The 25263-nt window shown below is 35.3% G+C and overlaps 1 protein-coding gene across 1 annotated transcript in view; it reads left to right on the top strand.

The window, feature by feature from the left end:
• Positions 1-3103: 3103 nt before the first annotated feature.
• The window catches only part of LOC111044626 (AP-3 complex subunit beta-2-like), a 40549-nt gene continuing 18389 nt past the window's right edge, over positions 3104-25263 (top strand). The window contains exons 1-7 of the mRNA XM_039443734.1: positions 3104-3237; positions 5547-5679; positions 7258-7333; positions 7670-7840; positions 14280-14440; positions 16629-16917; positions 22264-23917. Of these exons, the coding sequence (XP_039299668.1) occupies positions 5561-5679; positions 7258-7333; positions 7670-7840; positions 14280-14440; positions 16629-16917; positions 22264-23917 (2470 nt within the window). The 5' untranslated portion in view covers positions 3104-3237; positions 5547-5560. The remainder of the gene's footprint in view (positions 3238-5546; positions 5680-7257; positions 7334-7669; positions 7841-14279; positions 14441-16628; positions 16918-22263; positions 23918-25263) is intronic.

Raw genomic sequence — 25263 nt, 5'->3', positions numbered from 1 at the left:
TAATGTTAGTAGTTAGAAGTCCAATGAGAAACAGTAATAATTATTTTTACAGTATCGGTCTTCGTACTAATTTGTACGCCCCACATTGAATCTGCTATAACGATGGAAGAAAAACATGAAAAATGAAGAGAAATCAATGCTCTACAAATCTACGATGAGCATTCATTTATACGGTGCATTGTTGGAGAGTTATAAGCCCTGAAAAGCAAAAAAATAGGATTAAAAGCTGTTGTTTTAACAATTTCACACTTAGCGTATATTTCGAAAACTATTGGAAATATCACAAATCAGACTTGTAGAGAATTTACCAAACTTCATTTCTGAATAGTTAGTCATGTCGGTTGAACGAATTTTTTCAAGATATAAGTGTGTAAGCAAAACATTGAAAAAAGCAACTTTTAGACCACCATCATCCCTGAGCTGATACTTTGTGGCTGATGACAGCATGGGGATACACCTCTGATCCTCTGTGCCATGTAGAAAAATTCAATCAATGAATCACCTGATATCTGAGTGTCCACAACACTCCTATCATGGAGGGCTGACACAAGTTCATGATGCTGGAGAAGAGGCATGTCCGTGGCTCAAGAACTTACTAGATTCTAATAGTATTTAACATATTAAGTGTAAAATTATTTTTTCCTACAGATACCCTGAAAAGTGACCATTTGTGCACTGATTGCAGGCTGCAAAGAATCACTTTTCCGCACTAGTGCGCAAAGTGAGTACTTTGCGTACTCCAGATTTGCAGCATGACAACGCAAAATAGTTAGTAGGTTATATGGAGCACCAGTGCAGCAAAATCAAAATTAAGTTGGTAACAGTGACTGCTGTGGCTGCTATAGTGAGCAGAGGTGCAACGAAGCACAACGCGCTAATTATTAAGTAGATATTATAACCAAGGACAACGACAGCACAGTGCCACCACAGCACACACCACACAGCCGCCTCGCCATTCAAACACTACTACATTATTCAGGCAATTTTACCCATAATTACCCACTTTTCATATTCAATGGTAACTGTAGGAAAAATTTAATGTGAAATACGTGCGCAAAGTTCGTTTGCTGCACTCAAGAAACCATTCCGCCCTCGCCTACGGCTCGGGCGTAAACGTTTCTTTCGATGCAGCAAACTGTCACTTTGCGCACTAGTTGCACAAATAACTATTTTAACCTTGGTCTATGAACTGTACCACTCTCTGCTCGGTTGAGAAAGGGAACTGAGTTCTCGAAAATTTCTGTTTATAATGTAAGTTTTTAAGTGTGTTCAATCTATTTATGTCTTGTGTCTCCTGTTTTAATTTATATTATATACCGTACATATATATAATACTAGCCGTCAGGCTCGCTTCGCTCGCCATATCCGTCTGGGCTCCGCCCAGACTCCGCCCCCTGGACCCCCGACTGGATCGTCCAAGAATGAGATCAGCAGGCTCGCTTCGCTCGCCTGCATTTTTTCATTTTTATCATATTATATTAGGACAATCCAGTCGGGGGTCCAGACTAAACGTCTGGCTAAACAGATATGGCGAGCGAAGCGAGCCTGACGGCTAGTAATATAATATTCCCAGGATTGAAGTAGCAGTGCCCAATCAATTTTTCCGCGATAAATGCATTTAAATCTTCAACTTGGTGCCAACCTAACAAAATCAACTCAACTTAATGCCAACCTGACAAAATTATTAATTTAGTTGCCAGTTAACAACTGTTTCGAAGAGGTACTCTCTAGATTATAGTTCTATAGTAACATATGATATGGAAATTTCAATTCTAATTAAGAGATTGGGAGAAGAAGAATATACATGCTAAAATACGAACTTTAAACCCTTAGAGTTGAAATATTGCCAAAAGATTTTCTTAGTGCGCCTCTAAAGGGCCAACTGAACATACCTACCAAATTTGAACATTTTTGGTCCGGTAGATTTGTAGTTATGCGAGTGAGTGAGTCAGTCAGTGAGTGAGTGCCATTTCGCTTTTATATATATAGATATACATATATCCTTTTAGCACAAGGGGGTAGGGATGGGGACTTTTGATAAGTTTACCCCCTAACTAGTCCCAACGAAGCTGCAAAGTAAAAAACTGTGTTCAAAACATTCTCTCCAAATTCCGTTGTCAATTGGCTATTATTGCAAAACTGAAGATCTCACACTCAACACTGAATCTGCTGCAACAATCGTGGAGCTGTGCGTAAACTTATGAAATTATACATCAAATTTGAGAGAATTCTATGCTCTGTAAGCTTATGATCAGCATGGTTTTTTCCATCGATATTCAAAAAGTTATGAGCAAAAATAGCAAACAATTGAAGGAAAATGTTTTTTTTTTTCAAAAATTTCACATTTTTAAGAACGGATATCTCGAAAAGTAAGAGATATAGAAAAAGTTGTGAGATCACTATTGTAGGAGATTAAGTTTTATTTTTTTATAGTCTTGTCCGTGAGATGCATAGTTTTTTAGTTATATGAGAGAAACCAAAAAATGTTAACTTTGAACCACCCCCACCCCCTTAGCACTGTGGGTAGGAACACTACCTCCCTAACCACCCTGAACAGAACTGCGGGGTCAAAAATTGTCTTCCAAACTTTTCCTTCTATAACCCTTTGTTGACTGGGCTATAATTCGTAGGACTAATATAGGAGGCAACAGACTTGAGAGTAAGGGTGCCATCAACCATAAGGAAGTTGGCGTTGCAAGTAAGTTTTTGAGTAGAAATTTCGTAAAATCACGTCAAATTGAAGATATAATCCCACAATGTTTCGGGGAAGAGCCCCCGGACCACCCTTTGGTGGAGGGTATTCAATTCGCCCAACACACCGGTTTCTCCCCCAAGTTTATCTTTGTTCTATTTCTCATTTAATACAAGTCAGTTTCAAAATATTAAAATTGGAATAATCTTTGATTTTACCGCCAAATCTGATACTTGCAAAATAACATTACAAAAATGTTGAATGTATTATGAATATTGATCAAGAATACTTTCTTCCGTATAAAATAATTTAAAATTAATTCAAAAATATATCATATCACAAAAAAGCAATTGTTACGAATAATATTATTATTCTAGTCTTCATCATAGCAACAAACAGCTGTCGAAGATGAGACTTCGTCCAAAGTCCAACTCAAACAGCTGTAGGCTGTAGCCGAGTAGCCGTAGCAAAAAATTCTGATTATTTTATTAGTAATATTATTATTTATTTGTATCACGTTATGTAAATATAATTACTATTAAAAGGTAAGATAAACTTTAATAATTTGCTGCGTTTAGTGATTTATTTGAACCATATTGATGAAATACGTAATCAATGTAAGCTATCAATAACATTTCTTTGAGGTTAAGTTAAATCGTTCAATTCTTTCAACGTTTTAAGTATATTACTGCAAAATTAATGCAGAAGTAGCTCAATTGCCTCCAAATTTATTGAATTCTTCACCCCATCAAATAATTGACCATTTTCAATAACTAGAAAAGTGCTGTGAACAAAAAATCAATTATGTCACATAACTCACATTCCAGCTGTAAGCTTATGTACTGTCTTATTAGTATATAAATTAAAATTCAACTTTCAATTTCCAGAAAAATTAAAGATCTGTAAAGTATTCTAGTTAGTGTACTAATATACTAATAGTATTTGATGGATACTCTTGGAAGCTTTCACATTAAACAGGTGATATGAGCTTAAGCTGCGCTTACACCAAAGTTAATAACAAAATGTTAATAACTTAATCTTTATAGATGCTATTAGATTGGACATATCTTATCATACACATGCTGAACATATGTGTTTGTCAAGTTCCGTTTAATCCAATAGAATCTATAAGGATCAAGTTATTAACATTTTGTTAATAAGTTTGGTGTAAACCCAGCTTTAGATTCATACAATTTGATTTTCATTACCTTGAACCTTTTCCAATTTATTTCCAGCAAATTTTTATAACATTGTCTGTGTATAATTCAATTTCTTGATTCTTAACTATTAACCATTGTCCAGGCTGGATCCTTTTTTACAAATCTATATTGTTAACTGTGACTATGACTTTCAATCAACATTTTTGGTTCAATATGTTAAAGATTCTCCCTAACGTTACCTTATAAGTCAGGTGGAATTATCTTTAGTTAATGAGATTTTGATTTCAAGCCTACGTTGGTTAACATAAGCAATTTTCGCCGTTGGTTTGCAGAGATAACATAATGCTTCTACAAACATTTCTGAATACATAGAATATCAGCCGTATTTTACTAGAATACAAATTAATTTGATATTAGAAGAGAGAGATAGTGAAATCCTAATGCTATAAAAATGTATAGTTCCGTTAATTTCCAGAATCAGTAGAGATAATAATTATTTAGCATAGCTTAGATACAGAGACATTATCTGTAGAAACACAAAAAACTGCAGGAATTTTGCAAACTGTCGATTGTAAATCGTCCCTTTGGAGCAGAACTATCACAAGTGCAAATTCTTACTTTAACAGTAGAAAGGTTCAAAGTTTTCTCCTTCTTATTAATGAATTAATTATTAAACTATGTTTGATTAATTTCTTTTTAAACAAAAACTGCACTCTTTTCTAATAATTTGAGTGGTTATTTGACATTTTTTTATTAATTTGGCAATTTTCTGGACTTGGCCTTTTTTTGTACTGGAACTATGAGTGCTGAACTACCTTTCTCCACATAGAATAGTTGTTGCTTAGAGTAAAACTGAATACTCAGTGCAGAAGTATCCTAACTCGGACAAGTGATAGTTCTGCACTGATTTCTTCACAATATCTTTGAAAATGATACACAATACTGTTCATGGATTTTATTAGCATCTACAAAATTTGCTCTAATTTGATACTCTGCAATCACAGCCCATCAATTATGAGGAAGGTTTTCAGCTTCTAGATGATTTTAGTGAATGTAAAAACTATGTTTAATTAATTCGTTTTGTAGGCTACTATGTTTTGACTTCAATTATTCAATCAATCCTCAATAATAAGCATAAGAAAGCAATTTTGAACCAAACATTTCTAGGACAAATTTTTTATACCATTACAAAAAGTTCATACAATGTTAGTGTGAAACACCGTTAATAACATAACGGTTGATAGGTCAGCAGCACATTACTGTCGGTATGTGCTATCTGATGTTACAATCGTACCTTTCTTGCTAAAATTTTATCTTGCTTCTCAGTATAAGCCTATGTACTACCTTGGAACACTATCTGACAGATATTATAAGTAAAGTTTTAGGGCAATAGTGTTCGATAGTAATTTGCACAAATGAAACCATTGTCTCATACGTACCGGTACCCCCTTCTTAAGTTTATTGTAATTTTATTTTTTGGATGTTTTATCAAGTTTGATTAGCCATGTTACTTTTCTTCTTGTGAAGTAATTCTGTTTATCATCTCATAGATTCTCTAAATAATCTATAATATCTATAATAATCTGGAATAACCTATAATAATCTAAATAATAGATCTTGAACCTTTAGAATTTAATCCCAATATCTCTTGTGTTTATCCTTGTATAGCACTATTAAGTAAATCTTTTTTCCAGAAGGGCTTTTCAAAATGTCGAACAACGGTTCTTACAGTAACAACCGTCCATCTTCTGGTCTCGGAGGAAATGATATTGAATATCCAAGCGATCCAGCTTCTGGAAGCTTCTTCGTACTACATGATTATAAAAAGTGAGTCAGATGATTTTGCTAATCAGTAAGTCGAATGGCTTTGGCAATCCATTCTTCATTCATTTAAAACCCAACTAAGACGAGTAGAATTTATTTTGAATTTAGAATTTATTTTAAATGATATTGAATATCCAAGCGATCCAGCTTCTGGAAGCTTCTTCGTACTACATGATTATAAAAAGTGAGTCAGATGATTTTGGTAATCAGTAAGTCGAATGGCTTTGGCAATCCATTCTTCATTCATTTAGAACCCAACTAAGACGAGTAGAATTTATTTCGCGCGTCTTCAGAATGCTTGGTCTCTTATGGGGAGCTTCTTTTACGCTCGTATAGATTACCCCATAAACAATAAATCTGGCTAACTAGCGAAACAAATTGAGCGCGTCCAATAAACCCGTATAGCTGGAGCCGTACTGCACACTCTTCAATGTGTTTTGAGTAATTATGTAATGTTCCTCAAAATTATTTCGCCAAAAATAAGTCAAGATAAGTTGATGATTGTTGAAAGACCAAGCTTGCGACTTGGAAGTTCGTTTTTACTGAAATCAAGTAGTTTATATTAATAATAAATAATTCGATTCGTATGCTCAATACAGCTTAATCCAATTTCAACTAGATTCAGGAATGAATCCATCTATAATAATAATCTTTATAATATAATAATCAAATCAAACTATGATTTATATACATGATGTGGCAGATTAGTTTGCTTACTTGAATATTCAATTAATTTTAAACATGTACGTATCCAATTTTTATTCTTGGAACAAATAGAATAGGGTTTAGTTCTTTCATTTATCTAGTTTTATTCATGTTGTATTAGGCAAACAGAATCCATTATTAAAATGCACTATTTCAGTCAGTTTTGGTTAAAACTCTGTATTTATCCTATTATAATTAATGCGACTGTATCTCTATGTAATTATATATTTTTGATTGAAGGTGTATCCCCCACATATCAGTATTATTGTCTGTGTAAGTATCAGAACTGAATACGGACATTGTTACTAAAATTTGGGGATTCACTTTAAATGTGTAGCATCCTCCACATTTGGTTAAAGTAATACTGCATAGTATTAGTATATTATCATAACCCTGCCATTAAATAAAGTATTTTTGTGTGACTATATTAATGTAGATTTCTTTTTATTCAATAGTACTATTGTAAATAACCTAATCTCTCCATAGTTTGAAATACTATGTCTAAGCTACAACCGAGCTATTATAAAGTGTTTTGTCATGAAGAACAACAATAAAATCATCCTTTTCCTAACCAATTTAAAATGTTTCGTTAAATCTCTTGGAAAATGTTTGTTTCTATCAAATGTTAACATAATCTCTTCAAAGTTTGGAATACAGTGTCTAGGCTACAACCGTGTTATTATAAAGTGTTTTGTTATGAAGAACTTCAACAATAAAATCATCTTTTTCTTAACCAATTTGAAATGTTTCGTTAAACCTATTGGAAAATGTTTGTTTCTATCAATAATTTAATAATAATTGTTGATAATGTTACTCATTATTCAATAATGTTACTCATTATTTAATAATGTTACTAATAATTTTTTTCTTCTCCAGACATGAAGATTTGAAGCAGATGCTGGATATGAATAAAGACAGTGTCAAATTAGAGGCCATGAAAAGGATCATAGGGGTGAGTTCATCTAATAAACTCGAAAAGATTATACCTAGTCTAGTCAAATGGTCATTTTCCAGGAAATAATTTTTCTCGACTGTTTTATGTGTATTTTGGGGCGCTGAATTCGAATCTGAGATATTCTGAGATGTCAGAGGGTGGATTTACCCCTATAAACCCCAAAACCCTCATATTTTGGGACTTTTTCCAATTTGTCAATTGTATCTCAAAATCCTCCTGTTTTCGAGAGAAAGCATTCTTTACAATACTTCTTTATAATAATAGGCTAATGATTAGATGATGAAATAATAACAGTAATGAATGTATTCTTGATTTAAATTTCTGTTTGTACAGATGGTTGCAAAAGGCAGAGATACTTCAAACTTGTTCCCAGCGGTTGTCAAAAACGTAGTATCGAAAAATATCGAAGTGAAGAAACTGGTCTACGTCTACTTGGTGCGTTATGCTGAGGAACAACAGGATTTGGCCTTACTCTCCATATCCACGTTCCAACGTGCCCTCAAGGTTCGATAAATCATCTTATTGGATTTTTCTCTATCTATTCAAATATATTATTGGTTAAATAATTTACTCAAGATAAAAAATATCGTCTATTGGTTGATTTAGTGTTTAAATAGTGGGTCTAGTTTTTTGAACTCTGATATTTTAAAGTGAATTTATTATTTAGACATTTTAAATACATTCGAACCTCGATATAGTACCGTACATCCCAATTATATATTTCCCTTTTATCATCCCTTTTATCTTAGAAGATAAAAATAATACAATAATATAATTGTGTTATTTTTATCTTTGAAGATTGATATTTGTCTCTTTGAAGAATGCATTATTTGTATTAGAAATCTTATTGTAGACATAACCTAGTGTATTAGATTCAAAATTACAAAAGTATAAATTGTTGACAATTTGACTCATAACCTAGATTTGCAATTCTGCAGAAATAATTAAAATAAGTCCAGTTTTCCATATTCTTATTGTGCCTTCGAAAGTTCAATAATTGTAAAATATACAGAATAAATGAATGTTTATGAACAATTTCAGGAAAGAAAAACCAGAAAATGCTCCCTAGACTTTCGATCGTAGGTACTCATACAAGAGAAATAAAATTCCGGGGATACACATTTTTGAGAAAACTTTATTTTTACATTGAGTGTCCCATCTAGAATTAATTATAGAATTAATCTAGTACAGTAGTTTGCTATAGTTATATTCCTATTCATTTCTTTCTCCAGTATACTTATTTCTTTCTTTCTCCAATATTCTTTTTTCTTTCTTTCTCTATTGTTATTGCTTTCATTCTTAATCTAGTATTATTTTTCCTTACTTTCTCTAGTTTCCTTATTTTTTCTTTCTCTCTAATATTCCTCTTGAATCTTCTAGTCTTCTCTTTATTTCCTCCCTAGCATTCATCCTTCTTTCTCTCTCTAATGTTCTTTCTTTCTCTATAGTTTTCTTTCTTTTTGTAGTATTCTTCGGTTTTTATTTCCGCTCTATTTTCCTCCATTTTCCCCCCAGTATTCTTCTTTCTCTCTGTTGCATTATTTTTTCTTTTCCTAGTATTTTCTTCAATTTATCTAGATTTTGTTTGGTTCATGAAATGAAAATTTTTTTTATTTTTTTCTATACAGTGTATCATTACAAATTTAAAATTGTTCTTCTTATAATCAACAGTAAAACCAAAAATATCCTCATTTCTACCACATTCCGTTTGATTCATGCACACTTCGATTTTTGTTATGAGCTTTCATTCAAACAAAATTTATTGCCAAATTAATAAGAAATAAAATAAAGTTAAGTAAAAAGTCTATTACAATAAAGTTTCATACATTGAGAAGTTGACAAACAGAATTTTTTTTTTTTTTTTTTTTTTATTGTACAATACTATAGCTATCTAGTCTGGAGACTAATGAGCTAATTTTTTCTACCCTAACATACTACTTGAAAATGTTAACAGCGAATATCTCATTAGATATTCTCACTGATATTGATTGTTTAATTAATATGTACACTTATGACTGTACTATAGAAGCTAGATTCACTCAATCACTGCTCTGCTCTTTCACTGGACACTAATTGAACAAGCACTACACTAGCTCATACGGTTTCCTCCTTTTGAGCCTCCGCACCAACCCTCCATTGTCTAGCAGCTGGATCGCCTCAACGTTGTCGTGTTGGTGCAGTCGCCCCTCGTGCCTCTCCGCATGCCTCTGGATCTCGGTGGACACCAGGTCGACGTGCAGGTCTCTATGAAGATCGCTGTTCCTGACATACCAAGGAGCATCCACAATGTTCCTCAGCACCTTGTTCTGGAACCGTTGTATTACATTGATGTTGCTGTCTTTGGTACACCCCCAAAGTTGTATACCATATGTCCATACTGGCTTTAGTATCTGTTTGTACAGAAGTACTTTGTTTTGGATTTGTAAGTTGGAGTTTTTACCGATCAGCCAATACAGCTTCTTATATTTGATTCCAAGTTCCTCTCTCTTCTTCTTGACATGGGCCTTCCAGCGAAGCTTTGCGTCCAAGGTCATACCTAGATACTTGGCATCATTGGCATATGGTACAACTTGGTTGTTAACTGTTATTGGTATGGGCAGGTCCTTCTTATTGGTGAAGTTGATGTGAATCGACTTTGCTTCATTTAGTTTCATCCTCCACTTTCTAGTCCAATCTTGAATTTTGTTGATGGATCTCTGTAGTTTCTCTGTTGCAATATGGATATTACTGTCTACTGATAATATGGCTGTATCGTCTGCAAATGTTGCTGTAGTATTCTCATCAAGGCTGGGAATATCGCTGGTATAGAGTAGGTAGAGAAATGGTCCTAGAACACTTCCTTGAGGAACTCCTGCTTTTATTTCCTTCAAATCAGAATATGAATTTTCATGCCTGACTCTAAAGTATCTGTCAGTCAGATAGGATTTTAATATATCTGTAAATTGCTTTGGTAGCACTTTTTTCAGTTTGAAAAGAAGACCTTCATGCCACACTTTATCAAAAGCTTGCCCTATATCAAGGAAAGCTGCTGAACAAACTTTTTTCTCTTCAAGGCTCTTCTCTATTACATTCACAATCCTATGCACTTGGTCTATTGTTGAGTGTTTCACTCTGAAGCCAAATTGGTGATTTGGAATTAGTGCTGTCTCTCAATTATTGGTGTTAGCCTACTCAGTAAAATCCTTTCAAACAACTTGGCAAGCACAGGTAGCAATGATATTGGCCTATATGATGATACTTCATGTGGCTCTTTACCTGGCTTGAGTAGCATTATAACTTCTGCTACTTTCCATATTCCTGGTACAAATTTGAGTCTGAAAGAGGCATTCAAAATGTGTGTTAATTTTACTATTGCTTTTCTTGGTAGGTGCTTGAGGACTAAGCCAGTTATCATTTCGAATCCAGGGGTCTTTTTGTTATTCAGATTTCTTATTTCTCTTTTCACCTCTTCTACTGTGACACACATTATTTCTTGATTTGGCTGTAAGATGTTCTCCTCTGCTTCTAAAGTGTCTTCTTCAGTTGTGTTGTTTGGTTTAAAAACGTTCACAAGATGATCTGCAAAAGTATGTGCCTTTTCATCACTACTCCTTGCCCATTGTCTGTTCTGCTTCCTGAGAGGAGGAGATTGATGAATGGGTTTTTTATTTTTTTAGCTGCCTTCCAGAGTGAGTAGTCTGTACTGCGTTCTGCTGTTAAGTTTATCAAGTAATTATTGATTGATTCACTCTTGATACATTGAATCTCTCTCCTTAGTTCTTGAGTTAGATTGTTTAAAACTCTTTTGTCTTGAGGGGAACGTGATTGCTGCCATCTCCTTCTTGCTCTTCGTTTTTCCACAATCATTTCTCTGATTTCCGCAGGGTAATTATTTCCAGTGGTTCTTCTTCTGAATTGTGGAGTATTACACCATGCTGCCTGTTGGATATCAGTAACAAACTTCTCTAACTCCCGATCAATCTGTTCTTCGTTTCTTAATGGCGAGTTCAACTCTATTCTTTCATCCAGCATCTTTTGGAAACCATCCCAATCCGTGTGGCTGTTGACTAGCGCAGGACAAGCATTTTCCTTCTGTAGAATTGAATCACTGAGAGTCAAAATGATGGGTGAGTGGTCCGAATTTAGATCGAAACTATCCTCTAAATGCAAATAATTTACCGATATATTCTTTGTCAGAAAAAAATCTATAAGATCTGGGATTTTCCTCGTATCGGTGGGCCAGTAGGTTGGTTTACCAGTTGAAAGAGCTTCGCACCTCATCTCTCTCATTGCTTCATAGAGCTGTCTTCCCTTGTGTGTTGTTAAGCGCGATCCCCAATGCACGTGCTTTGCATTGAAATCTCCACCAAGAATGAATTTGTCTCCTAACATATCAAGCAATGATAAATATTCATCTTTTCTGATGGAATATCTGGGAGGACAGTAAATAGCTGCAACAACAAAATGATAATTGACTGCTTTCACTGCTACACCTGTCAATTGTATTCTATCACTTTCGAGTTTCACTTGTTCATGATGTTGTAGATTGTCTCTGATGATGATGGCACTCCCACCCCTTGCGACATTGCTGGGATGTAAAGCATGATAGATCCTATAGCCTTTGAATTTTATAAACGACTGCTTTGTAAAATGAGTCTCAGATATAAGACATATATCTATTTTTTCTATGTTTAGAATTGCTTCCAACTCCTGTTGCCGTTGTAACAATCCATTTGCGTTCCATTCCATTATTTTTAGTGAATGAATCATTTGAATTGCAGTAGTTTACTTTGTTCTAACTTCTGGAATTTAGACTGCAGTGAGGTGATTATTTGTTCTTGTCTATCCAGTTTTGCCAAGATGAGCTGCAAAATATTATTGTTATCTCCTACTTCACTTTTTGGCTCTCCCAATTTGGTCTATTTTCTTTTGAGACAATCTGGGCGAAAGTTAATTTCTTAACCGCGCTTTCATTGTTTGGATTGTGGGTTGTGTATTTTCTGTGATTTTTGGTGGAATATTCTTCACTGTGTTCTTCCGTAAATCTGGAATATTTTTTGTTTTATTGGAGTTTCTAATCTTTTGCAATTCGATTGCGACAGTGCAGCCTCGATAGCTGGCTGGATGTGCTTCTCCGCAATGAATACATTTTGGTAAAGCATCACTGGGTTTTGTACAGTCTTTTGTTTGATGTTTACCTGCACACTTTACACACCTAGGCTCCTTGTTACAGTATTTTTGTGTGTGACCGTATGCTTGGCATCGTTTGCATTGCGGTATCAGGTTGGCCTTCTTCAGTGCTTCCACTTCCACTTTGCAACCAAGTATATTTTTAAGTTCAAAAACTTTTTTTATATTTTCTTCCGCGCTGAATGAGACTATGAACATATCTAATGGCTCTCTTGTCTTCCACTTTAGCTTATTTACAACTTCTAGAACTTTCAATCCTCGTATCTTCAAATCTTCTAGTATCATGTCCGTACTACAAGAGTGATGAAGTTTTTTAATCATTACTCTTATTGGTCTCGACTGCTTATCTTCATAGGAATGCCAGTTAAATCCGTCATTAATCAGTTCTCTGGTAACATTCCGATAAGTTTCGGAGTCGACTGCATTTATTTTGAACGTTTCTCTACTCAAGAGTTTTATTCTAAATTTGTCAGCTGGCGACACTTTTTTCAAACTCTTAAGGAGTCCATCTAGATTCTTGATACCATCCACTATGATTGGGGGTGGTGGCATTTCTTTCTTCTCTCTCTTCTCCACGTCAGTGGTTTTAGAATTTAAGTTCTGTTGAATTCTTTTTGCAGACACATTTTTGACTTCTGGCGATGGAGTACTAAGCTTCCTCTTCTTGGTAGCCCGCTTTGTACGAGTCCTGATCCATTCCGTTTCTTTGGCCAATTCTTCTTCATTTGTTGAGTAGTTCTCGGCTGCTGAGCTGGTAGGCTGTGAGCTGTGAATCTTCTTCTCAATATTCAGAAATCTTGCTTCCAAATCCTGCACTTTTTTTAACAGTTCCAAGTTGCTCTTTTCCAATTCCTTCCTCTTCTCATCGGTCTCTTTCCAGGCGATGAAAAGTACCTGCTCGGTTGAAGTTTCGAGTTTATTTAATTTGATATATTTATCCGGTGAACACTGGATTTCTGATGTATTTAGCATGGTGTTGGTGTCCATACTGTCGTTAGTGGCTCCCTGTTCTCTTTGCTCTTCTGTAGGAATACTAGGTGGCTTCACTAAATTAGACATATTTTGAAAACATACCTTTCAAACAGTCCTCGTATCAACACTCACGCACACGAAAACGCGAACGCGAGCTTTAGAACGGCCGCGAAAAGCAGGTCGCTTTGCTTGCATGAATTCCGCGGTCGACGACCGATATTCGATGCAATATTTTTGTTCCACTTTTGATGGCGAACAAACTGCTGACTCACTACTTCTACACTACACTATTACTAACTACTCCACTATACGTCCGTTCTCTACGAGTTCTAACGCAATACTGACAAACAGAATGACAAAAGCTTTCACTATATAATAATATTCAAATTCATTTTATTAAGTCAAATACAACATACATACAGGCCAAGTCAAAACATCAAAATAACAATGTACTATAATAATAGAAAATTTGAGTGAATAACTAATTTGAATTGAATTTCATTTGTTTCCAACAAAATACAAGCATACAATGTTACATTTATACACAGGATACATAATGATTATGTATATTTTCATGTTTATTTTGGACTAAAATTGTATATAAATTGTACGCGTGAAATTCTAACCTATCTTGGACTGTGTCATCACCTATAAATTTGGAAAAAATAGCACAAGGACTGCCTTATTATTTTATCTACCAATGTTATTTCATCAGTGTCATTTGTATCTTAAATGAATAAATAAATAATCATATTGATAATTGAATAATCATACATAATTGATTGATTGATTTGTTGTTAAGGATCCGAATCAGCTGATCCGCGCCAGCGCACTGCGAGTGTTGTCGAGTATCCGCGTGAGTGTGATTGTGCCGATCGTGATGCTGGCCATCAGAGACTCGGCCTCCGACATGTCGCCCTATGTGCGCAAAACCGCCGCGCATGCCATCCCGAAACTGCACAGGTGAGTTCAAAACTACAACTTAAAACTACATCTATTTTTTATCAAATTCTCTTTTTATTTCTATTTTTATTCATCAATCAAAACCCAACTATACGTTGGATGAAAAATATCTAGATATCAATAGACGGGAGACATATCTCCATTATTTTTATGTGCTTATTTATTGCTACATCAAATGATTCTTGAGAAAAGTAATTTTTCATTTTTTTATGATTGTTTATTATTAAAACCAGTCTCAGAGACTAAATCTACACTGTACAACTTGGATTTGATTTTATTGATAAAATTTAATTTTTGCCCCACTTGGATGTAATGAGCTGGTGTTCGTGCGTCATATGGAAGCCGAAAGTGATTGTTTTCTGACCAGGCCGGTAAAATTTTTACGGCCCCAGGGCTGTAAAATAACCTTGAAGTCAGCTGATTCTGATTTGATGTGAACGTGTTTACAAAATAGTTTATGAAACGGAATCAGTTTATGCTTCTAGAATTGAATAAAGTATTTTGCAATAAGATACTATCATTCTATTTGGATAAATGAAATACAAATAAGATATTATAAACTATTAAAATTCAATTTTCAGAGTATAATAGAATCTAACCTCAAACCTGCGTTTAATCGTTTATCACGAAACCTGGTGGATAATTTTGGAACTACTTGGGCAATATCCATGATGCTGAACGTTTTTACAAAATAATAGTTTATGTAACGGAATCAGTTCATGCTTCTAGAATTGAATAAAGTATTCTGCAATAATATACTATCATTTTATTTGGATGAATAAAATACAGATAAAATATAAATATTATAAACTATTCAAATTCGATTTTCAGAGTAGGATAGAACTTCTAACCTAAACTTCCGAAGTCGATGACAACAAGCATTGTTGACGTTGACATCCAGATTGGACAAATTTCAAGTGTGCTAAAACAGCTGATCAAAAACTTTTCATTATTTGTGTTTATTATTCAATAATTAAAACATTTAGTATAATATCATCTTATTGTCATTTGAAAGAATAAAAAAGTATAAACTCAACCTCCCACATAATTGAACATAATCTTTGAGGTTATTTAGACAAATCAGAATAAAAAATAAAAATACTTGGACAATTTCCTGATATTCAGATTTACTAGAGCTATGACCTTCCACTTCTGCTTTCGGAAGTGCTTAATAAACAATTATTCTCATATATATTTATTGTTTATTTTTGTGTGTGGCGAAAAATAGCGTTCGCACCACGGGCAAAAATGTTTTTCCGGCTCTCAATCTTTTCTAGTCCTCGGCCTACGGCCTCGGACTTGAAAACCGATTTCAAGCCGGAAAAGTCTCATTTTCGGCCCTAGGTGCGAAATATACTATTCCGTCTATCTTTTCAACCCTGATATTTTTCTACATTCTGCATACCGACCTATGCAGACTATGCTGTGTCATACTATAGAGAAAAAATGGCATACAAAGATATCTCTTGGTATAAGGTAGGGCGTTTATGTTCTAAATTGCATTGTCAACTGAAGCCGATGGTTCTAATAATTATGGCTACTAGAACTACTACAAGCATATGGTTCGTGAAGCATGTGACGCTGGTAATTTTTCATACTGTGCCGTTCTTATACTCTCATTCGACCAAAACAGTAATAATAGACAGTAATAGACAGAGGATGGAACAGATAAATAAGTGGGTGATACAAAAATTTTTCTTCGACATCAGTCAAATATTATAGTTACTAGTAATTTATTGTTAACTTCGATTTTTGTAGCTTTGATTATTAGTAAATAAATTTTTATATTGTCTAATCAGCTGATACTCTCACTCAGCGGTCAGGGTTTTGCCCTTGCTGGGTGGTGCCATGTAATTTTAATTTATTTGTAAAATAGCATATTATTATAATCTAGAATATTTCTTTTGTAAGTTTTTTTTATTTTGTATTTGTTTTTATGGGCAATAAAGATGTTAAAAAAAAAAAAATAGGCTTGGGTTTACAAAAAATCTACTTGAAATTTGGGAAATAAACGACCTAAACCATGATATATCAATGTTATGCTATCAATCTTTTCTCTATGGCCATATACAAAGTCAAGCTGCAGTTAAATGAGAAATTAGAGAAAACAGCGATTCCACAGGCGGGTGGAGGGACGTGTCTCAACTTTGATTCTAGTTTTATGCTAATTGGTGAACGTGTATTGCAGTCTGGACCCGGAGCAGAAGGACGAGCTGGTGCTGGTGATCGAGAAGCTTTTGTCGGATAGGACGACGCTGGTGGTGGGCTCGGCGGTGATGGCGTTCGAGGAGGTGTGCCCGGAACGCATCGACCTCGTGCACCGGCACTTCCGCAAACTGTGCAACCTGCTGGTCGACGTCGACGAGTGGGGACAGGTGCTCATCATCAACATGCTCACGCGGTATGCGCGCACCCAGTTTGCCGATCCCAATCTACAGGTCAGTCTCAAAACGGTAGTTTTAAAACTGTCACATTGTGTGCGCTGGGCCTAACAGTTGACCTTCAAGAGCTCACAAACTACAAGTTGCGCCAGAGAAACTTGATTATTTGAAAGGTCAATAAAAACCAAAGTACTTCAGATATTGTTTTAATATTTTTTATATGGGAATACAATATCTCGATTTTTTTCATGCAGTCTTGAAAATGAGATCAGACCAATGGCGACCCCCATTGCGCATACACTGATGAAGTCGATTTTTGAAATTTCGTTGCAGTATATGAATGAATGAATGAATTTTATTTGCCAAAAACAAAATACAAAAAAGCTTTACAAAAAAAATAAATATAAGTATAAATGCTACTGCACTTAAACCAAGATACATACATTTATTTAATTAGATATAATAACGAAATGATATCCTTTATATTATAAATAATAGTTATAAAATGAAGATTTAATTTATGTTCATATGCATAAGTACAGTAGGTGAGGCAAAAACACCGGAAAAAGGAAGATTCCTTGTGCGCCAGTGTGAGTCGTAAATCAGCTTAATCAGGGATTTAATATATAAACTTGAATTTAGCGTATGAAGTGTTCGAAAATGTAATTTGTAATATGAAATTGATTATTGTATAAAAGTCAACGATTGGAAATAATTCAAGTTCAGCCATGCCTCTATGGCTCTTTTTCTGTGTTAAATTATTTCGGAAATTATTAAGTGGAAATTCACTTTCTAGTATATTCATGAATTTACTGCTAAAGTAGTAAAGTTGCCTTCTAAGAAGAGCTGAGTTGGTGTTATATATTTTATATTTTCTTATTGTATTAGGTCTAAGATTATAATCTATGTCATCGGCTAGAGGGAAATTATGCTCGTATTTAAAACTGTAATTTGTTATGCATCTAAGATATAACTGTCGTATAGTTTTAACATCAAATTCACTGAACAAAATCTTACTATCATAAGTTCTAGGTTTCTTTAAAATTGTCTTTATGATGAATTTTTGTATTAGAAAAAGGTTTTTAATATGGGTATCGAAAGTCCCACCCCAAACTACTAAACCATATCGCATTAGGGATTTTACTAGTGCCTTATATACCTGTTTGCATTCTGAGAAAGATAGCACATTTTTCAATTTATAAAATTTATAAGATAGGTATTTTAGTCTCTTACATGGATGTCCCATTTGAGACACTCATCGATCCATATACCAAGATATTTGAGGTTTGATTTCCTATTAATAACAGGGCAGGAGCATCTATCAATGTTTGGTTGATTTATTGAAGAACAGGTTGAATGGATTTTTAACTTATATTGATTGTTAGGTTCACCCTCTCTATTTGCTGAAAAAGCTATGTAATTGGTTTTTCTACATTTAAACTCAAAGCATTAGAGTCCATCCACTTCTTCACAATATTCATGTCTTGCTCTGCAACAATGAAAGTATCATTCCAATTATTTTCTGAAAATATAATAACTGAATCATCAGCAAAAGATGAAATTCTCCTATTTTTTAGCTTAATATTCAGCAAATCATTTACATAAAGAATGAAAAATATTGGAGAAAGTACAGTTCCCTGGGGCAAGCCGTGAGATGACAGTTTCTCTATACTTTTATTGTTAAAATTTGGAATCTATCTTCCAAGTAACTTATTATGAATTTTAATGAATGATCTCTGAAACCATACTTCTCCAATTTGTTGCAAATTTTATCATGTGGTATGGTATCGAAAGCCTTCGATAAATCCATGAAGACTACAAGTGGGTTTTTCTTGGAATTTAACATATCTGTTTACAAAATATACTAGCGCATCCTCAGTACTTTTATTAGGTTGGAAACCATATTGGTTTTCATTAATAATGTTATCATTTTGTATGAACTTCATTATTAGTTTTTTTCAAATATTTTGGCAAGGTTGCTAATTAAGCTTATTGGTCTATAGTTACCTGGATTATTTTTATCACCTTTTTTAAGAATCGGTTCAATGTTTGCTATTTTTAAATGAATCAGGAAATACAGCGGTTTCAAAAACATTTATTTACAATTTAAGAGAGGGGTTCAGCTATTAGATCTGCTATCTGCTTTAGAGTTCTATTATTAATATTATCAGGACCTGGGCAAGAGTTATTTTTCAGAGTTTTTATAGTTTCTATCACCTCCGGTACTGAGAAAAAAGATGCATTCAATTCATTGGTATGTTGGCAATGGCGTCGCGAATGTTGTTCTTGAGGTTTGCTATGGTCCGTGGTCGATCGACATAAACCAGAGATTTTAAATAAACCCGTAAAAAATATCGCATTGACGAATCGCATGTGGAAATGAGCCGTCACTAAAAAAATAACCGCGTCTTCAGGCAGGTTGTCAATCAGCATATCACATGCATTTTGATGGGCAACAAAATCGCGTTCATTCAATTCTTCAACAACAGCCAATTTATAGGGATGAAGTTGAAGGTCTTCGTGGAAAATTCGTCGAACAGTGCAGTCAGAAATTGCCATAGCAGCTGCGTGTTTGCGAGCCGAACGCCTGGGAGAAACCACAACTGACTGCTTCACTCTTTCGATATTTTCTGGAGTTCTGGTGGTTCGTTGAAGTCCATTTCTGGGTTTAGCGACAATTCCACAATTCTGAAATAAGTGACCCACGAGAGAATCGAATTATGGCCAGGAACGAGTCTGTGGGGAGGAATTTCATATCGAGCGCAGAGGAATTTCATATCGAGCGCAGAAGGTGAACGACCGTTAGTAAAGAAGCTCTCAACTGCGAAGGCCCGCTGCTCTCTAGACCAGAGCATGATAGCTAATTTACTTGAGGAAGGATAAACTTGAGAACTTTTCCCTCCAGATGCGCCCCCTCCTGCCCCTCTACACGACTAATTCAACGTACAGGTTTTTTTTCAAATAAGTAAGTTTCTCTGGCGCACCTTGTACAAACTACTTCACACCTGCATCGGAGGTGACTCAATCAAATCAAATCAACCACTACCACTGCCACTAACGTTCAGTTTTTCGCCTGTACAGCCGTATTGTACATGTAAAACGTTACGTTGCTTAGAATTCTATTAGAGAATAATTTTTAGGGTGTTGACAAATATTTTTTCAAAATCATTTTAAGCCTACACGAAAGTTTGAACAAGAAGTGACTATTTACTCTGCAAGTGTAGGCTGCATTGAGCTATACCAATTTTGTATGTAACATATATATATATATATATATAATATATATATATATATATATATATAAATAATAATAAAACTAATATTAAAACAGGAGACACGATATAAATAGATTGAAAACACTTAAAAACTTACATTAGAAATGGGGGAAATTTTCGGAGACTGTGTCTCCTGAGTCTTCTTGGTTGAGAAAGGAGACACATTTTTCTCCGAAAATTTCCCCCATTTCTAATGTAATTTTTTAAGTGTTTTCAATCTATTTATATCGTGTCTCCTGTTTTAATTTATATTACAACTTTAAAGTGTCTTCTGTTATGTGCTATATATATATATATATATTATATATATATATATATATATATATATATATATATATGTAATTGACAGGTGGCATGTGAATCTCACATATTATATACAACTAAGCGCCATGAATAACAATAATAATAATTATGATTTGAAATATGCGCCGAATAGATTATCTTTCAAAATCTATTTGATATCAGCTAATCATTCTCAAGTTTCATTTCAGCTATTTGTCATCTCTCTATTGAACCATTCATGAAATTATCACAAATAGAAACGTTTGTTCTGTATTATCATTCATCTCCTCATCATCACCTGGACTTGAAATACTTGTGGAGAATTGTCTTTGAAAATAAATAAAATAGGCTCTACTGGAAAGTCATCCTCTCCACTAACATCCTCCGTTCGACCAATTAGTTTTTGACCAGTCTTAAATTAGTCTGAAAACAGTCACATACAACCGTGGACCTGCGTTGTGTATTGCAGTTATATTACAGACTTCAGTTGCACAAGATAAATAGAAAATCTGATTTACAAAAAGCCATTTGCCATGATTACACTCGTATGCGGACTGAAGTCTTGTTTCAGTTTCAAATTGTCTTTAGAGGCAACTGGTTTGCAGCGGTAGTTGTAAAACAGTTACACTGTGTGCGCTTGGTCTTACAGAACACTGTTTGTCTGTCAGTCAAAAATACCCGATGAAACTCTACATTAGTGGCTGGAAATTATTGTGACATGAAATAAAGATGAAGTGGAAAAGAAAATCACTGCCATGCTTTAGTTGTAGCGATACAAAAAAGCCGCTATTAAAAATTTTAGATTTCTTTTTTTTCGGTAATTCTTCAAAATTATATTTTTCATATGTGAATATTTTCTATTTTAGTTATAATAATGTGAAATATTTCTTCTATGTTTAGTTTTGAAGCATCTAAATTCGGAAATCTAATTTGAAATATTTCTTCTATGTCTAGTTTTGGAGCATCTAAATTTGAAAATCTTTTTTTGTGAAAATATGTACTTTCAAAAAAAAGGAGTAAACATTTTGTGATTTGAAGAACTACAGGACTTAACCTATTTCGGACTATGAAATATCTAAATTTGGAAGAGGAATAGCACAAGGTTACCTTATTTTTCCTCTCCCTATCATTTGATAATGTACTTATTGTATAAATGAATAAAGTAGACTCATAAAGTAGACTGAAGGTCTTTAGAATTTCTTAATCAGGTTTCAATCAATCAATAATTTTGTTCAATTCATTATTTGGCAAGAGGATTTTTGTTACAGCATTTAAAAGACAGAGTTGGTACTGGAGTCATCCCCATTCTATCTAAATGCATGCATGCATTTAGATAGAATGCATGAATGCATTCTGCTGAATGCTTGACCAGCTGAATGAATGCATGCATGCTTAATTTTACCAAACTAGTAGAAGATAAATATTTTTTGGTGGAGTAATCGCAACTCATGAAATGAATTGGTCGAATTTTTTTCAAATATTTCTTTCAATATCAATTATAGGCATCACTGTAAATTGACAACATGTAATTTTATCTCATCATGGTCTCTGACTACGTCAATTTTAAGTATCATTTCCAAAAACATACATATTATTCTCATAACCACTCATTTCTTGAAGATCTAACGTTATTATCCCACTGAGCTTCATGATAAGCCACATTTGGCAACTAAATATCTGGTTTTGAATATCTGCTTCGGATTCCAAGTTGTATGTAATTTGAAACAGCATATTATTCTCTAGGAAGCTTTCAAAAACAAACAAGCGAAACATTGCCAGACTTTCAACCTGGCAAATCTAAATACATTGCAGTTGTTGATATCCATTGCAGTCGTAATTGTACTATCATATTCTCATCTGTAATTATAATTTTAATTGTGTGCAGGTTGTGATGAGCGTGTGTCGGCTGTACCACCACCTGGCGCCTCGCTCCGAAGTTGGCATCGTGACAAAATCGCTGATTCGACTTCTGCGCTCACACCGCGAGGTGCAGTCAGTAGTGCTCAACTGCATCGCCTCCATGTCGCTGTCTCGCAAGGGCCTCTTCAAGCCTTACCTAAAGAGTTTCTTTGTGAGAAGCAGCGACCCCACCCACATCAAGCTGCTGAAACTGGAGATACTCACTAATCTGGCAACTGAAACTAGTATATCGTTTGTGCTGCGCGAGTTCCAGACGTATGTTTCGAGTACGGACAAGGAGTTCGTGGCGGCGACGATCCAGGCGATCGGACGGTGCGCGGCGAACATTCGCGAGGTGACCGACAACTGCCTGGACGGCTTGGTGGCCATGCTGTCAGGCCGCGACGAGGCTGTGGTGGCCGAAAGTGTGGTGGTCATCAGGAAGCTGCTGCAGTCGCAACCGGCCCGCCACAAGGATATTGTTGGTCGCACGGCCAGGCTGCTCGCCACAGTCACTGTGCCGCAGGCGCGTGCCTCCATACTCTGGCTGCTGGGGGAGTACTGTCGACTCGTACCCAACATTGCACCCGACGTGTTGCGTAGTATCGCGAAAACCTTCACCACCGAGGAAGATATCGTCAAACTCCAGGCGTTGAATTTGGCTGTTAAACTGTATCTAACCAACCCAGAACAAACAACACTTCTCTGTCAGTATATCTTCAGTCTGGCTCGCTATGACCAAAACTACGACATCCGTGATCGATCAAGGTTTCTGAGACAGTTTGTGTTCCCCATCACCAACGATTCCAGTCTCTCCAAGCATGCCGTCAATATATTCCTAGCTTCAAAACCAGCTCCGCTACTCAAATCAAAATTCAAGGACCGGGAACGTTTTCAGTTGGGTTCCTTGTCGCATTACATCGACACGCGGGCGGCAGGCTACCACGATTTGCCGGACTTCCCGGAAATACCGCCTGATCCGACAGTTCGTGATGTTCCCGAGGCTCCCGTCGCCGTCGAGGCGGTCACTGTGTCACAGAAGTCCGGGCAGGGATCGTCGCGCAAGAAGAAGAAGTCGTTCTACTCGGACAGTGACAGCACGGCGCAGGAGGACAACGATGATGACGATGATGAAGAGTCGTCGTCATCTGAAGAGGAGGAGTCCAGCTCTGACGCTCCAACTGATGACGATGATGATGCTGCATCTGACGTCACACCGACGCCCAACACCGACGCTAAACGCAAAGAATACAAAAACTACGGAGAAACTAAGGACGAAGACGAGGAAAGCAGTGATGAATCGTCGTCGTCTTCCTCCGATGAAGACAGCTCCAGTGAAGAATCATCTTCCGAGGAATCAACTCCGACGCCCAAACCAACTCCCAAACAAAAGCCGGCAGCCAAGCAGCAGCAGCAGCAGAAGACAGAGAGGTCGAACTTGGACTTGTTGCTGGATCTGGACGACACTGTGCCGTCTATTAGCACGCCGGTGATGACGCCTTCGCTGGGCGGCTTCCTGACACCACTGGTGGCCAGTGGGGCCCCTCCAGTGCCAGTGGCGGCCAGTGGCATCACCAGTGTCGCCCCCCTGCTCCTCCCCGCCAGGAACGTAGAAGTGCTCAATCGTATCACGGGCTCAGGTATGTTAAATTCAAATAAAATAAAAATCCACTTATTGCCAAAGACAAATCACAATTTGTATAGGCCACGTCATGAGAAAATTACATAAATCATTACATATATAATCATACCACATAAAAGCAACAAGAAATCATCACATCAACGTCTTTGAAATTCTTCATATTGAAGGCAAAATATTCATTATTTGTATAAAGACAGTTTCTTATTAGAAAATCCTTAATTTTAAGTTTATATTCACTCACTAGTAAGCCTCTTTTATATGTAGCGGTAACTGATTATAAAACCTAATTGCACAAGCCCTAAATCTAATATGACTAGATTTGTACCGACAATATTCGTTCCTAAGGTTCAACCTTTTTCTTGTGTTGTGCGAATGAACATCAAAATGACTAGAGAATGAGAGCAAGTTAGTCTTTACAAATAATAAACATTGAAAAATAAAAATACACGGCAAACACATAATTCTCAATCTAACAAATAGCGGTTTGCAGTGCATAAGGGAGGAACATTACACATGGTTCTTATTGCTCTTTTTTGTAACACAAAAAGTGAATGGGAATCACAACTATTGGCCCATAATATAGCTCCATACAAAATATGTGAATGCACATAACTATAGTAGACATTTACTAAAATTTTTTGAGACACTATTTCCTTTAATCTTCTCAACATAAAAACACCTCTTTTAAATTCAAAATAATGAATAACTGTAGTGAACTATGTTGAGTGGTTCAATCAAGTGTGTATTATCTTATATTTTTATATTAACATATCAAAATTCAAAATCAGAATTATATTATAGTTTATGCCAGCTCCCCCAGTTTTGCCATGGGATAAAAAAGCCTGAAATGATTTGCATTGTATACTGTTTTTTATAGAATAATTGAATAAAGTAGTCCAGGCAATGAATGCTCAAAAAAGGGTATAGAGGAAAAAGTTTGGAAGATAATTTTTGACCCCACAGTTCTGTTTAGAGTAGTGAGGAGATAAACATATCATAATTGAAGATCTCACACTCAACACTGAAGCTGCTGCAACAGTCGTGGGGATGTGCGTAAACTTGTGAAATTATACATCAAATTGGAGAGAATTTGATGCTCTATAAGTTCATGATCAGCATGGATTTTTCCCATCGATATTCTAAAAGTTATAAGAGCAAAAATAGCAAAAAATTGAAGGAAAATGTGTTTTTTCAAAAATGTCACATCTTATAGAGCGGATATCTCGAAAAATGAAAGAGATATAGAAAAAGTTGTTAGATCAATATTGTAGGAAATTATGTAAGCTTTAATTTTTTATAGAATAGTCATGCCTGTAAAATACATAATTTTCGAGTTATATGCGA

The sequence above is a fragment of the Nilaparvata lugens genome, chromosome 1 (assembly GCF_014356525.2).
Source record: "Nilaparvata lugens isolate BPH chromosome 1, ASM1435652v1, whole genome shotgun sequence".
Taxonomy (NCBI): Eukaryota; Metazoa; Arthropoda; class Insecta; order Hemiptera; family Delphacidae; genus Nilaparvata; species Nilaparvata lugens.
This window is presented reverse-complemented; position numbering and strand designations above follow the sequence as displayed.